Source organism: Delphinapterus leucas, chromosome 7 (genome assembly GCF_059928025.1).
Source record: "Delphinapterus leucas isolate spDelLeu-1000000601 "Yukka" chromosome 7, BTC_Dleu_Yukka2, whole genome shotgun sequence".
Classification (NCBI taxonomy): Eukaryota; Metazoa; Chordata; class Mammalia; order Artiodactyla; family Monodontidae; genus Delphinapterus; species Delphinapterus leucas.
In genome coordinates this window covers 79,119,645-79,135,264 of record NC_143135.1, presented here as the reverse complement: position 1 = coordinate 79,135,264, position 15,620 = coordinate 79,119,645, and the positions used below count along the sequence as shown (strand labels likewise).

At 36.8% G+C, this 15,620-nt stretch overlaps 1 protein-coding gene across 1 annotated transcript; it reads left to right on the top strand.

Annotated features, from left to right (window-relative positions):
• Positions 1 to 7,562: 7,562 nt before the first annotated feature.
• Positions 7,563 to 15,096, top strand: LOC111167570 (stromelysin-1-like). Its single transcript, XM_022560544.2, has 10 exons — positions 7,563 to 7,870; positions 8,634 to 8,878; positions 8,969 to 9,117; positions 9,244 to 9,369; positions 9,751 to 9,915; positions 10,103 to 10,247; positions 11,143 to 11,276; positions 11,807 to 11,966; positions 13,069 to 13,172; positions 14,104 to 15,096. The coding sequence occupies exons 1-10, from the start codon at positions 7,760 to 7,762 to the stop codon at positions 14,202 to 14,204; spliced, it is 1,440 nt and encodes a 479-aa protein (XP_022416252.1). The 5' UTR covers positions 7,563 to 7,759; the 3' UTR covers positions 14,205 to 15,096.
• Positions 15,097 to 15,620: the final 524 nt, after the last annotated feature.

The window sequence follows — 15,620 nt, the reverse complement described above, 5'->3', positions numbered from 1 at the left end:
ACTGTGTATGTGAACTTGAACAAATGTTTTAACTTTTCTGAACTCCATTTTTTCATCTGTGAACTGAGGATACTGATATTTACCTTGTAATGTGGGTGTAAAGATTACACATAATATAACATGCTGGGTTCATAGTAGATAATCAATATATAGTGGCTTTCTCCTTTCTTAAAAGAGAGTTCTGATACATACCTGTTTGACAATACTACACACTCTGAGAAGAGCAAGAGACACTAATTACCTAAAAGTATATAAAATAATGAAAGTTCAGAATCTCTTTTTCCATTATTCTAATGGTATAGCTTTAATGGAGAGTAAGCTGGCACACCAACACCTGCTCTCTAGGTTTATGTGAGTTAGCTCTGCCTTGGTACATATCCAACTCTAATTTAGTTATACAATACAATTTCATTTTGTCCTTCCTACATAATATGACCCATCCAAAAATATGTGTCAACATTAACAAATCATGACTCATAAGAAGGTGAAGTGTCTCAGCCATGGCAAAGCAGTGCCTAGGATCATTATACAGATTTGTCAGGGCAATGAGTATCAATGGTTACAGATATTTGACCTAACCCTCAGAATAAAGCACTTATAAATTCCAGAATTTAAGCAAAAAATATATGGATAACAAAAGAAAAATTAATTCAGCCAAGTGTAAATACCCCAAACTTTCATCTATTTCAGAGGTGCATAAGGCATGGAGTAGAGACTTTTCCAGTGAGAGACTGAATAGACAAACAGACAATGATTGTACTATATATAAAAATAGAACTTTGACCCACAACCTGTAGCAACTTGCCCAGGGAACCAATCTCCTTATCTTCAATAAACAACCCAGGAAGCCAGCTTGTTGTAAGTGCAGGAAGCTAGATTGATATCTCTAGTGACAATCCAGGATGCTAAACAATAACTTCTGTGACAATCAATCTAAAATGGCTAAGATTTTCTGAGAAACTGATGGGCTTTTTTTGTCTCATTACCAACTGAGGATCCAATTGGATTTTCTAACCAATTTCACAGGATACGCACTTCTAGTTAGCCCACCTACAGCATCCCCAGATCAATAGCTTTCAATCAGGATATACACAAAACGTTCCCTTTTCCCCACTGTAATGTTTCCCATGTGTCTATCTGCTTTGAGTCTCTGCGAAAACACACGTTTTGGTGGCTGACTCCCTTGTTACAGCAAGCTCTGGATAAATAGCAATTGCTTGGTCGCATTTGGTTGGTCTTTGTTTTTTTCCACACCAGGGAGAGGCCTGCCAAGTCACAAACAAAGGAACTCAATCTCAACTGTAGATGAGCTAGTTTCAGTTCTTCCCATTTTGCAAGATTATTGGCATCCATGCCTTTTTAATCCTTCCTGTCCCTTTTCTGTCTGTGTCATCTCTTTCCATTCTCAATTCTTTTTACTTATATCTGCAATACTTCAGATTCCCCTTACAGCTCACTTAGATAATTATAATAAACCAGTCAACTTTACCTTATTTTTATTCTAATCCACCTCAATCACTACTGCCGGATAAATCTCATAGAAGCAAGGTTCCAATGTTTTCACTTATCTTACAAAAAACATTAAATGGGAAAATTTTCAGTCTAAGAAAACAAATGGCCTCAATCAAAATCCCAGCAAGTTATTTTTTGGGTATAACAAACTAATACTAAAGTTTATATGGAGAGGCAGAAGATCCAGAATAGCCAACACTGTGTTGAAGGAGAACAATTTGCTACAGTAATCAACTCAGTGCGGTATGGGCAAAAGAATAGACAAATAGATCAATGAAACAGAATAGAAAGCCCAGATATAGATTCACATAAATATAGTCAACTGATCTTTGACAAAGGATCAAAGGCAATGCAATGGAGCAAAGATAGTATTTTCAACAAATGGTGCTGGGACAACTGGACATGCACATGGAAAAAACTGAATTGAGATACAGTCTTACACTCTTCACAAAAATTAGCTCAAAATGAATCACAGACCTAAATGTAAAACACAAAACTATATGTAATTAGAAAATTATATATATGTATTTTAATAGTTCTTTAAAAAAAAGAAGACGCTGGCTAGTAGCCGCTGAAGTAGTCTTTCCCAAACTTGCACTACAGCACATAAAATGCAAGGAAAAAAAGAAGTTATAACATTGAAAACAAAGTTGCTGTTTTAGAATACATTTTCCCACTGTTTATAAGGACAGAGAAGCTATATTGGATAAAACAAAAGATTGCTTATCTATGTTTATCATATGAAACCTCAGGAACTTATGGTCATTTGAAAGAACTAGAAATATATTTTTTTCCTCAAATGTCTGATCAGAGACAAGGACATTTATTTTTCTATGAATGAGAAAACACTGAAGCCACATCTCTATCGGATGGTTGTTGATTCTGGAAGAGAGAAAAGAAATTGTGACCGTAGAGTTGCATACCCATCCAAGATATCTTCCATAAGAGAGGTTAACAAAAGAGATGCTCAGATATGGTAGACTCAGTAAATTTCTCCTGAACCACCCTTGGAAAATTACATAAAAACATACAATTGCCAACTGACTCAAAATGAACAATTCCAGAATGCATAGTTCAGGCTCTAAAAAGTTTAACAGAGCTATCTTTTCTCGGTTTGTTTGCAGTTTTCTAACTGAAAGGTGACTTAGGTGGATTTGGCAGTATGGGGTTATGCTTGGTCCATGCTGCTTCTCACACTTATTTCTCTTCTGCTTCTACTCTAATCATCATATGAGAAAAAGTGTTTCTCAAGCAACATTTTATATCCTACAATCAGATGAAATATACTGCCCATTGGAGTACCACTAAAAACTTTGTTTGCAAAATTGAAATAATTATGCCAAGAATATTACAAAATGCTCTCCTTCTTTCCATAAAATCAGAGTTGCCTGGAGTCACATAATGGCCATTGTCATTGCCAAGGAATTTGAATGATGGATTTCAACACATTTACCACTCCTGTTGAGTGATCTGAGTCATTAGGCTTTTATAAATGAAAAAGATAGTCATTCCACGTGCAAATATTATCTGTTCTCAATTCCCTATTTCTACTGTAGTTCACATTCCAACTAAAATGTTTGAATGTTTCTGTGGAAAACAGACATAAAAATTAGCATATATGATCTTATTTCAACCATGAAGCATGTACATTTTAAAAAACCCATAGGCAACATGTTTCATTTTATAATGCAGAGGGAATATATCACCTTATTAGTACTTATTTTTGGCTGATGAGATTCAGTTTTGTGGAAAAAAATAGATAACATTTTATAAATTTTCCATGATCAGCATGATGTAAAAATGTATACACAGGTATTAAAAAATCAAAAGTACAGTAAAGTGTTAATAGTGTTTTTCTCCTAGCAGCTTGAATGTAAATGATTTATTTTCCTCTAACTTTTTTTATATTTTAAATTTTCTAGAGTAAAAATACAAAATTTTATTGAAATGTAAAAAATTTAATTGAATGTATTTTGTAGAAACATGGCTTTCCATCACCAACAAAATCAACTAAACATCTACAGTAATTCCCCTTACATACTAACGAGTTCCATTCCAAGAGTGCGTTCATAAGTCCAACTTGTTCATAAGTCCAACAAAGTTAGCCTAGGTACCCAACTAACACAGCCAGCTATATAGTACTGTACTGTAATAGGTTTATAATTCTTTTCACACAAATAATACATAAAAACCAAACAAACACAAAAAATAAAGAAAACATTTTTAATCTTACAGTACAGTACCTTGGAAAGTACAGCAGTACAGTACAACAGCTGGCATAAAGGGGCTGGCTTCGAGTGAATGGGCAAGAAGAGTTACTGACTGGAGGAGGGAGAGGAAGTGGGAGACGGTAGAGCTGAAAGATGGTCAGCAATAGGAGACGGGGGGCAAGCTGAAATTTCACTCACGCCGGACGTTGATGGAATGCACGTTCGCATCTTTGAAAGTTCGCAGCCTGAAGGTTCATATGTAGGGGACTTGCTGTAAAATAAATTAAATAAACTAAACATATTAGTTGCAGGCTAATGGCCTTCCACGATGAGCTTCAATCTGTCTTCCCATAACTTTATTTTTCATTATTGCCCTTCACACATTTTTCACTTCAATAAAAAATTAACCCTTTGCCATTTTACATATAGACTAAATTTTCTTGACTCTGTATGGTTGTTTATCCTGTTCCTGGATTTTCCTCTATGTCCAAATCATTTCAGGCTTCACTTATTTGTGGCTTTACCTTGGGCTTTTTCTAAACTAAACAGCTTTCCTTCTGCATATTTCCTGTACAGCTTCTTTCTTTATTTCTTATAAAATCTTATGCAGAGGTCATCTCCTCTACTAGATTATACCCTTTTCTCCTGTATTCATTCTTTCATCCTGTCATCTCATCCTTCCTTCTTTCCTATTTTTAAGTAGTTAATTTGGTCACTTTTTTTCTATATTTCTCTTTTAAATATTATCTCCAAATCTACAGTCTTACTTTGTTTATTCTGAAGCATTTAAGACTCAGACACTTGAGAAATTAATGAATAGCTAAAAGAATGATATATCAGCTGGAGGTAGCAATGATCATGATCATTGCTAATGATCATCTGATTAGTCATGGAGAATCATGATAAATAGGAAGACAAAAGTGAAAAGTTGTGAAACAGAATGTTACTTGGACTAACTGCCTGCTTTTGAATCTAAGTTTGGATCAGATTTAAGTTTACTTCTAGACCTCTGATCCCTGGAGGTTAGATTTACAAAAACACTCATTCTGACCCTTTGTATATATTTCACCATATGACAAATGATTGTTCTGTGGAACAGTCATTTTCCTCCCTGTGCAGAAAAAGCCCATTTTTTTCCCTAGTGTTCATAACTCCCCTCTACATTTGATGCATTGGGTTAGGCAAATATTTCGACAGAAAAACCCGAACGAACTTTTTGGCCAAGCCAATATTTACTCTTTCTTACTCTTTTTCCTTCTTTTTTTCCTTATTTCCCTTTCCCTTTCTGTTTCCGTCCCCTCTTCCTTCCTCCATTTTGTCTTTCCTTCCTCTTTTTTTCCTTCCTCTTCCCTCCCTTCCTTCCTCCACTCAGTTACTCTGTAATTTGCCTATTCCTTTGCATTAATCTGTTCCCTTTTAAAATTTAATCCACAAAATTCAAACTATCTCATTCTTTGTCAGAAAACTCCTTGATTCCAGTCTTAGTTTGGGTGTTCAATAGATATAGGAGTAAGGATTTTAAATATATAAGTCTTTTATTTATTCTCTTATTAGAGAGACAAGATGATAGCTTGAAACTTTTTCTATGAAAATAAAATAAAATAAATCAGTTATTAGGGTATTTAGTAAATATGACATGTAAGATCTGGGAATTTAGATATGCAACATTTGTGAAATTTTTGACTTTTCATTTACCTCTTTGACTTTTGCTGTGAGCCTTTCATTCATAATTAATATATTAATTAATTCTCTACCCAATTTTGAGGTTCCTGCTGTATGCAAGGCCCCACCCTAAGTGTTAGGAGTACAGAAATAAATGGGAAACAGTCCCTACCCTCAAGAATTCACAGTAATATGGGGAGGCAGAAAAGTAAACCATTACACTACAGTTCAGTATGAAAAATCAGGCAGGTACAGATACTGTTAAGAAATAAGTAATGAACTCTTCCTGGGGCTCAAGGAACACCTCTCAGAGAAGTCTGTTTTAAAAGATGACAAAGTTCTGCACTGGAAAACTTGTGTTTTTCTCAGGAAAAATATGGCCTCTTTTGTCAATCACTTTTGAACAGTTGGGAAAATAAACATAAAATCTGTCAAGTTTCCCTCTAAATTTAAAAAATGTTTTATAAATTATGCTAGCAGAGAAAATTTACAAAGAAAAACCCTTAACTTAGAAGGAATTGACAATTATGGATGTCACAGCTCTTCTGCTTTTAATTTCTCACTACCTTTTCTGCCTGACTTCATTGTTTCTTCCTGGAATTCGTATCTGGTGCAAGCCCTTACCACTCCAACCCCCTTAGCTTCCCTGACATCAGTGTAAACAAGTATTTACCCTTATCTCAGTCAAAATGAAACAAGACACTAAGGAATATAGAACTCTAGTTTTGAGTGTCTTTGAACAGAATCTAGCCTAAAAATGGATGCTTAAATGTACCATATAACCCCCTGCCAAGTGGTCATTAGGCATCTGGAAACCTGCAGCTACAGGTTACAACCACTGAGGAATTCTATTACATCTTCTATAAATATTGAGTGAAACATCTCCAATATTTCTTTAAAAATGCACAAAAATTAAAGCAAAAAAGGAAAATGCAAAAGGGATGCAAGTGGGAGAAATCAAAACATACACTTATTAAATGTTCATTAAATGTACATTTTTATTCATCATTTTATTTAATTCTCACTCCCAGGATATTCTGCTCTTTAGTAAACAAATAGGCAAGCAAACAAAGAAAAACATAAAGTGTGGTGATAAATAAAAGTTTGTGCACTTAGTAAATGTTTAATAAGTGTACGTTTTTCTTCCTCCCACTTGCATCCCTTTTGAATTTCTTTTTTAATTTATTTTTCTAAGGATATAGGAAGTGAGGTTGGTGCGGAGATAGGTGGGTGGCAGGTGGCAGGAGGATTGTATGTAAAGTGTTTAACAAAGTTTCTTCCTCTGGGAAGGTTTAGGGTCTTCCTTACAAGCATTTATTTCACACAAGTGATGTGAGCAGTACTCCAGTTGACAAAGAAAAAGAAAGAAAAGGTAGGAAAGGGAAGGGAAGGAAAAGAAAAAGGAAAAAAAGGAGGAGAAGAGAAGAGAAGAATGATAAGCAAGGGACAAGAATTTAGGATGGCTTGGTTTTAACTTTAAAATATCTACAAATTTGAATTTAGGGAGGAAGAAAAGAGATTGAAAGAGAATAAGAAAAGAGTAGAAGATAAGACAGAGGAGAATTTCAGTCTAATGAACAAAGTAATTCATATCAATTCTTTGAGTATTTGTGGAGTAGCTATTACAGGTCCATCACCCATTAATAAATTGGGTACAGAATTAAGACCAACCAAAAGAAAATGGATATGTGTCCTTCTTCCTCAAAATCTTGAGGAATGAGCATCCTTCCCATGAGCATCTCCTCCTCAAGGACTAACAAGTCCAAGCAGAATGTAACAGTAGGTATTTCAAATCAAGGCTCAAAAAGTGAATTTCCCTTTCAATTTTATTCTAGATAGTATTTCTTCTGTTTTTACAGAATTTAATAGTATAGACTGTAGCTATTTATGTACAGATTTGCATTTACTTATATCTTATTACATTTGATTTTAAGTATGTTCTTCTTAAAATAAAATTACATTTAAAAGTTCTGCAGAATTCTGACTTTTTTACCATGTCAGCCTACTTCTCAAATCCACAAACATAAACTACCTAGTAAATTCCAGTCACTTTTTTTTTTCCAGAATAAAAAAAATGCCCCAGTTTTCTTCTTACCAAGACAGGAAGAATTTCCTGGAGATTAATCACTCTTTGGACTTGCAAAATTGGAAAGGTTGAGAGAAATTAGTAAAGTAGGTTGTATCATCCTATTTGGATTTGGAATTTTTGGAAATGGGCCTGCTGCCATTCATAGGAAAGCAATCATGAGTCAAGCTGTGTGTGGGTGATCTAAACAAACATTGTCACCCTATAAAAGTCGGACTCCAGACCGTTAATCTAGAAGAAGATACACAGAGAGCAAGGCATTAAGACAACAGAGAGCTGTGAAGAGTCAATGGAAATGAGGAATCTTCCAGTTCTGCTGTTGCTATCTGTGGCAGTTTGCTCAGCCTATCCATTGGACAGAGCTGCAAAGGACGAGGATGACAGCATGAACCTTGTTCAGGTAATTAAGGGAGCCAGCCCTCACGCTCCCTGACAGGGCCAAGTGGAAACCCTCTCTGCTTTCTATTTATAAAACTCACAGAATTGTTTGAACTTAATGTATAGGAAGTTCAAAGGCAGACAGTTATAGAGTGTTGTACGTGGTGAGGGTCTCAGTATCATCTATTTGGACTCCTCTTTTTATGCCAGAGAAACAAAAGTCAGGGATATTAGGTAATTTCCTAAGATCAAAGCCACCTTACTAGCAGCACTGCTTAAGACACATGATTAACAAGTGGAGAGTGTATGAAATATATCTTGCTTTGGGACTTCTGTAGGTATTTTAATCCAATATAAAGTTAGATGGATATTTTTATTGCTGGTGTCATGTTTAGACATAGAGATTTGTCTAAGTTTTTTTTCTTAAGCCAGGTCCTTGTGAGAAGCATAAAGTGGAAAATTGAATAAATGTAGCTGAAATATACAATTAGGCACAAGGAAGTTTGTTTTGTTTTTCTCCATTAAGTTCCCCGGATAATTATCTTGGTTTTCCAGTTCATTGCAATTTTCATTGCTTTGGTAGTAAAATAAGCTGCAGAGATATTCTGTTACAAAGATAAAACGAAAGTGAGTAGGAGTCTGCAATTGAAGAATTAAACAAATATGACACTTACTTTGATTTCAATAAACTAGAGGAATATTTTAAGTGAGCAACTGTACAAGTTTACCATAAACCACTAAAAATCATAAGAATGACCTAAAAACTATACTTACGTTTCTGCTAGCGATACCTCGAAAACTACTACAACCTTGAAAAGGATGTGAAACTGTTTGTTAGAAGAAAGGACAGTGCTCCTGTTGTTAAAAAAATACAAGAAATGCAGAGGTTCCTGGGGTTGGAGGTGACGGGGAAGCTGGACTCTGACACTCTGGAGGTGATACGCAAGCCCAGATGTGGGATTCCTGACGTTGGTCACTTCAGCACCTTTCCTGGCATGCCCAAGTGGAGGAAAACTCACCTCACTTACAGGTAATGGGTCCAAAGAGATTTTGACATAATACTGAGATTTATAAATCACTATCACAGGAGAAATAGTATCTTCAATTTTTTTTCATACAGGATTGTGAATTATACACTGGATTTGCCAAGAGATGCTATTGATTCTGCCATTGAGAAAGCTCTGACAGTCTGGGAGAAGGTGACTCCATTAACATTCTCCAGGATCAATGAAGGAGTGGCAGACATAATGATCATTTTTGCAGTTCGAGGTAAAAAACAGAAACAAGAAAAAAAAAAAACCCATGCAAAATTTTATCTGTTGTTGTTTCATTAGAAAAGATCCCAGAGAGATCCTAATTACTAATCTTGCCAATAATTTTTTTTTTCTCTCTTAGAACATGGAGACTTTAGCCCTTTTGATGGACCTGGAAATGTTTTGGCTCACGCCTATGCACCTGGGTCAGGGATTGATGGAGATGTTCACTTTGATGATGATGAAAAATGGACAAAGGATACATCAGGTTAGTTATACATCTCTCAGAATGATTTCAGTGTGGATTTTTGTTTCACCTTGGAGAACTCTTAATAGCTAAGAATACTGAAGAAATGGGGTGTTATGGATTTCCCAATGGGTCAAGAATCAGCAGAATCAGGCTGGAGATGGGAGTAATTGGATATGGCTGGTACTTTGTCCCAGAGACTGATTTCAAGAATGAGCCTTGAAAAACACTTGGCTTTCCATTAAGTGTACTCAGTCAATTGATCAATTAACCAAAACAAAAAAAAGAGGGGGTGAAGCACTGTGTGCTTCCAGGAAGTAAACAAATATAATACACAGCTGATCTGTGTAATGTACATGTATTTAAGGAATGAGTAACTATTACTTATGATTTCTTAAATAGGGATCAATTTATTCCTCGTTGCTGCCCATGAACTTGGCCATTCCCTGGGTCTCCAACACTCGACCAACAGTGAAGCTTTGATGTATCCAGTCTACAACAAATTCACAGACCTGGCTCGGTTCCACCTTTCTCAAGATGATGTGAATGGCATTCAGTCCCTGTATGGTGAGTGATGCTGGAAAAATTAGGTATTGTAACTTTGCAATGATGGTCTTCAGGAAAGCTTCAAAATGCTGCATAAAGCATTTGTAATTTAACTCAAAGCACTTTGAGAATGTTTGGAAAGGATATAAATTGACAGAAGACTCACATTTCTTCTAATGTTTGCATCCTCATATCTGTTCCCCTTTAGGACCTCCCACAGCTTCTCGAGATGACCCTGTGGTGCCCACAGAATCTGTGCCTCCAGAACCTGGCACACCAGCCACATGTGATCCTGCTTTGTCCTTTGATGCAGTCAGCACTCTGAGGGGAGAAACTCTGTTCTTTAAAGACAGGTCAGACCAGAAAACTATATTTTCCTATCTATTCTTTTTATGTATCTATACAATGCTTAGAGAGGAAAACAAACAGAAACTTGATAAGGATTTTTAAATATTTAAAACAAAAAATTTTGCTCTGAACTTGGAATCTTTCTGATGCTTCACGTTCCATATTTTCCTAAAATTGTCAAGTTCATTTTCAAAGACTTAGGATGATTTGATTTTAACCCTGTAATTGTCATTCCCAAGTGTTATAAGTTACAGTTGCTTTTCAAAAGTCACAATTAGAACTTTAGAATCAGAATTTTATCTTTACTTCCTTTAAAAATGATACCAGGATACCATTACATTTAATCAATTAATTTACTCACTGCTGGATAAATATGCACATGATAAAACTGCACAAGTGGAAAGAAAGTTAAAAGAAAGTCATCACCACATCATTGACTCTTAGTTCCTCACTTCTCCCTATCTTCATCCATAGTGATGAACTCTTAAATATCCTTCCAGAATTGTTCTGTGTATATATAAAAATATACTTACATGCATGTATACATACACACACATCTGCCTATCTTTTTGAAAGTATAAATGATGGTATAATATATATACTGTTTTGCATGAATTGTAGGTATTTAAAGGTTACAGTCAGCTGATTAATTTGCATTGTAAGATAACTTTCCTTTCACAGAAGACATTACTCTGGAATCCTATGGCAACAGGTCCAGTGCAATCTTCTGGGAAAAAAAGGAAAGATTTTTCCCCAGTGACGACACGCCTGATTTCTGTCTGTCATTGAGCCTAGAGGATGTGGGAATGGGGGAAGATGGGTGAGACAGGACAATGAAGAAAATATGCTGAAAGGTGAAAGACTTCTTTCAATTTTCATTTCTTTTTACATGTTTTTCAGACATTTTTGGCGCAAATCCTTCAGGACATTTGTACCTGAATTTCATTTGATCTCTTCGTTTTGGCCATCTCTTCCTTCAGGCATAGATGCTGCATATGAAGTTATTAGCAAAGACAGCGTTTTCATTTTTAAAGGTAATTGTTATATAATAATTTCTTTAACTTGCTGAAATAAAGCCTCTCACTGGAAAATTGATTAAGACTTTAACTGGGAAATTGCCCAGAGTTGTAAATTCCCTCATTTGGTCTGTGTTCATTCATTCAAGCTGCAAATTTTTGTTTAATGTCTATTTTGAGCTGGTGACTAAATCTAAAATTCTGGCTTCCTTTTTTTTTTTTTTTTTTTTTTTTTCTTTTTTTGCGGTACACGGGCCTCTCACTGTTGCGGCCTCTCCCATTGCGAAACACAGGCTCCGGACGCGCAGGCTCAGCGGCCATGGCTCACGGGCCCAGCCGCTCCGCGGCATGTGGGATCTTCCCGGACCGGGGCACGAACCCGTGTCCCCTGCATTGGCAGGCGGACTCTCAACCACTGCGCCACCAGGGTAGCCCCCTGGCTTCTTTTTTACTATGAAAATCAAAGGTGCTAAGAAGTATTTCTAAAACCAAAGATATCTGTTATAGATTCAATGTGATTGTGATTTTTTTTTTAAAAAAAAACACAGGAAATCAGTTCTGGGCCATCAGAGGAAACGAGGTGCAAGCAGGTTACCCAAGAAACATCCATACCCTGGGTTTTCCTTCAACAATAAGGAAAATAGATGCAGCCTTTTCTGATAAGGAAAGGAAGAAAACATACTTCTTTGTAAAGGACAAATACTGGAGGTAAAATTTGATTGGAATGACTTTGTATGATCCTAATTAGGGAAATTATTTTCTTTCTCTAAGGAAATCCCCCGCCTTACTCTTAGACCTGAGTCCCTCACAGTAGGAGTGGTGGGGCTTTAGACAACTGTGGGGAAGTGCTTACTTTCAAATATAGCAGTGCCTGATAACAGGCATTTCTTAAGCTCTCCTGTTTTGAGTCCCATGTACAATAAGCTGGAGCTTCCCTTTGTGCTGTAGCCCCATCCGCCTGGAATGTGCTCCTTTCTCCTCCACCTACACAAACCCTGCCCATCCTCCAAGTCCTGGCTCAAGTCCCACTACTTCCATGAAGCTTTCCCTGCGGCATTCCAAACCCAACTGGGCTTTTCTTTTTTGAAAGAAGCCCTGCAAATCCAGGCCAAGGGGAAATCATTCCTTTCCCTTTGTCTTATAGTCCACTCATTGTTAGTGTTTGTCTTGATTTCCCAACTGTACTATGTGACTCTCAAGGGCTTCCCTTAGCCTAACCCATTCACTACCTCTGCCTAAGAGGATGACAGGTAATAACAGTCTAGCTGTATAAGGCTCTCAGAGGGGCTAATTCTTGAGCTATCTGCCCAGACTCTGAGATCTGGGTGGACCAACCAAGGTCCAGCCAACAATCAAAGATGCACTTACTGTGCTTTGCTTCTTGTCCCAATCCCTTTTCATAGGAGACTGCCATAGGAAATCCAGATGTGCAGGGTAGGGACAACATATATGTACAAAGTATGATAGAGAACTTCAAGTTTGTATTTTAGATGAATGATTGAATTCACTTTATGTTCATATCTTTGTGATAGAAGGATGATTAAGATTCTTTCTGTCCAGACCTAAGAAATATGGTGACAAACAGCATCTGCTAGATCAGGATGTTACCTCTGTTTCTGGTAGAGATTTTAAAAGCTAAGTTTGCAGTACCATTAAAGTCACACATTTCTGTAGCACTAAACATGTCTGACATTTATTTGCAGTACTTGGAAAGTTTGTTAGAATTCCACATTAAACCTAACATGATTTACGAATTTTGGTAACATGACCTCCACGCAATGCTGAGCTTTGTTTCTTTTACTCGGTGCAGATTTGATGAGAAGAGACAATCCATGGAGCCAGGCTTTCCCAAGCAAAGAGTGGAAGACTTCCCAGGGGTTGACCTAGAGGTGGATGCTGTTTTTGAAGCATTTGGTAAGAGGACACTTATTTTGTTGGCAGTGGGGCACTTGAAACAGTCTGTAGTATCAGAGGGAAGAGGAAAATTGAAATAATATTTCATAACAGTTTTCTTTAACCAGGATCCTCCTCTCAACCCTAAATTTCAACTTATGAATTTCATATCAATTATATGACTACCTCATATAATAAGCTATATAAAAATTACCTCAAGTGGTATGGCCAAGTTTACTACTGACCAGCTGACTTTCTCTATCCCACTGCTGCTACTAATTCCCAGGGAGATTTTCTCTGTCTTTCCTGAGTAGTCAGTCAGTTGCCAATATTTAAATTTCCATGAGCCCAAAGTCTAAAAAAAGATTTTTTTCCTCCTCAGGGATAGATGGGTGGAGGGATAGATGTTCTTTATTGAAAGGTAATCTAAGCACCATGATGGCAGAGTCATAAAGGATCATCAGGCTTTGAAAGAGTCCCTGTGCCTCTCTGAGTCCAGAAATGCCCCTCAGGCTGCCTCATGAGGAAAGGGGAGGAGGAGTATTGGGAAAGAAAAGCTTAAAGATACCACAGTTTCCAAAGATGCAGAGAATTTTATCTGACTGCAAGCAGAATAACCTAATAACTCAGAGCATGATTTTGCTGTCAGACAGAGCTGAAGTTGAGTGCCATCTCCATTCTTTCCTTGTTGAGTGACCTTGGGCAAGCATCTAAATTTGTCTGAACCTCAACTTCCTCATCTGTAAAATGGAGTTAGATATACATGCCTCTTAGGATTGTTGCAGAAATAAATGAAAAAACATCATGTAAAATGTTTAACATAGTCCCTGCCAAGTAGTATAATTCTATAAACACTTTCTGCTTTTAGGTATCTATTATTATGAGTTTTGTACTTTGCCAAATTTATTTATTGGAAAAAATATCTCACTATTTCCCCTGTCTGTATTTGCAGGGTTTTACTATTTCTTCAGTGGATCTTCGCAGTTGGAGTTTGACCCAAATGCAAAGAAAGTGACACATGTTTTGAAGAGTAACAGCTGGTTGAATTGTTAGGAGAGATGCTTAGAAGGCATAACATGGGAATTCTAAATGAAGCTGATAACTCTTCACCTAAGTCTCTGTGAATTGAAATGGTTCATTTTCTCCTGTGTGTGCAGTGACTGAGAATGAGAGTGTGAGCTGGTGTGTCTTGCCCATTAGCTTCACAAATTACAGGGCATTCAAATGGGCTGTGTGTTTGCACTTTGCTCACATGGGGTAGCCTCCCACGGGGAAGGAAGAAGCACTTGGGCAACAGACAAGTGACTTCATATAGAATATTTTCTTATTATTTAATAAAGAGGAGTTGTCAGTTATTTTATTTTATTGTTCTGTTTGTTTCAAGGACTAGTTGTCCTCACAATCTTGGGCGCATTGTGGACTGAGCAGGAAACAGTAGAGGTGGCAGGATTAGGATATCCACAGCTGGAGCCTCACAATGGGCTCATCCAGAACTGGAAACAATCTGCCACTTGCCCTCCCCAGGTACCCTACAAAAGAGATGCTATTTCCACCAACCAGGCATCATATGTGTTCCTGACATACCTAAGGAGAAAGATCTAGGGAAGTTGTCACCTTATAGGGCAGGCTCTGAAAAAAGTTGTGAAGCAGAATCCTATAATTATAGCAAATCACCTAGTTCACACACTTCATTATTCAGGTGGGGAAATAAACCTGTTGTTCATCTTTTGCTTTTACTTATATATTCTATCAATGGAGTCCCTTTCCCTGCCCTAGCAAACAAATGTGCTCATATTCCCCCTGTTCACACACGAAAATATCCTCCTGTACTCATTTTGCATCTGTCCATGCCCACAAGCCCATGGACAACTGCATATCCTAAAATTGGTTTGTCACTCCTAAGTAATAAATGTAACATGGTATCTGCTACACAGTAAGAGCTCATTCATGCTGTAAATTATTAATTCATTTGAGAATAATCTTTTAATCATATTCCATGTGTCAGGCATTCTGCTAGGTTGTGGGCATAGGAGCCTGAGAAAATGGACACAGTCCCTGCCTCACTGAGGTTATAATCCAGCAAGAAAGAATATATGCAAATAGTGACAAACATGAACATGTAAGTGTAATTTTAGTAAGAGTTATAAAGGGAAAAAATTAGGCTTCTTTGATAGAATAATAGGAGGATCTACTTTGATCTGGGTGGTTTTAGAAGATGTTTTGGGGGAATGGCATTGGAGAAGGTTTTGAAGGAAGACGTGAAAACTAGGTGAGAAGATGATGGTTTGGACTAAAGTGGTCACAGTGGAGAGTCAGAGACAGGAATACATTATATATATATATATATATATATATATATATATATATATATATATATAAAATGATTGACAACAGAACTCTATGATGGCTTAGATACGGAGTTTAAGAGAGGAAAAGTTGCCAGAATAATTCCCAGATAGCTTCCTTGAG

Bases quoted from the DNA above. Each gene is read 5' to 3' on its own strand.
- LOC111167570 (XM_022560544.2), top strand. From the start codon at position 7,760: ATGGAAATGAGGAATCTTCCAGTTCTGCTGTTGCTATCTGTGGCAGTT. The intron at 7,871-8,633 runs GTAATTAAGGGA...CGTTTCTGCTAG, and splicing joins ACAGCATGAACCTTGTTCAG to CGATACCTCGAAAACTACTA. The intron at 11,277-11,806 runs GTAATTGTTATA...AAAAAAACACAG, and splicing joins CAGCGTTTTCATTTTTAAAG to GAAATCAGTTCTGGGCCATC.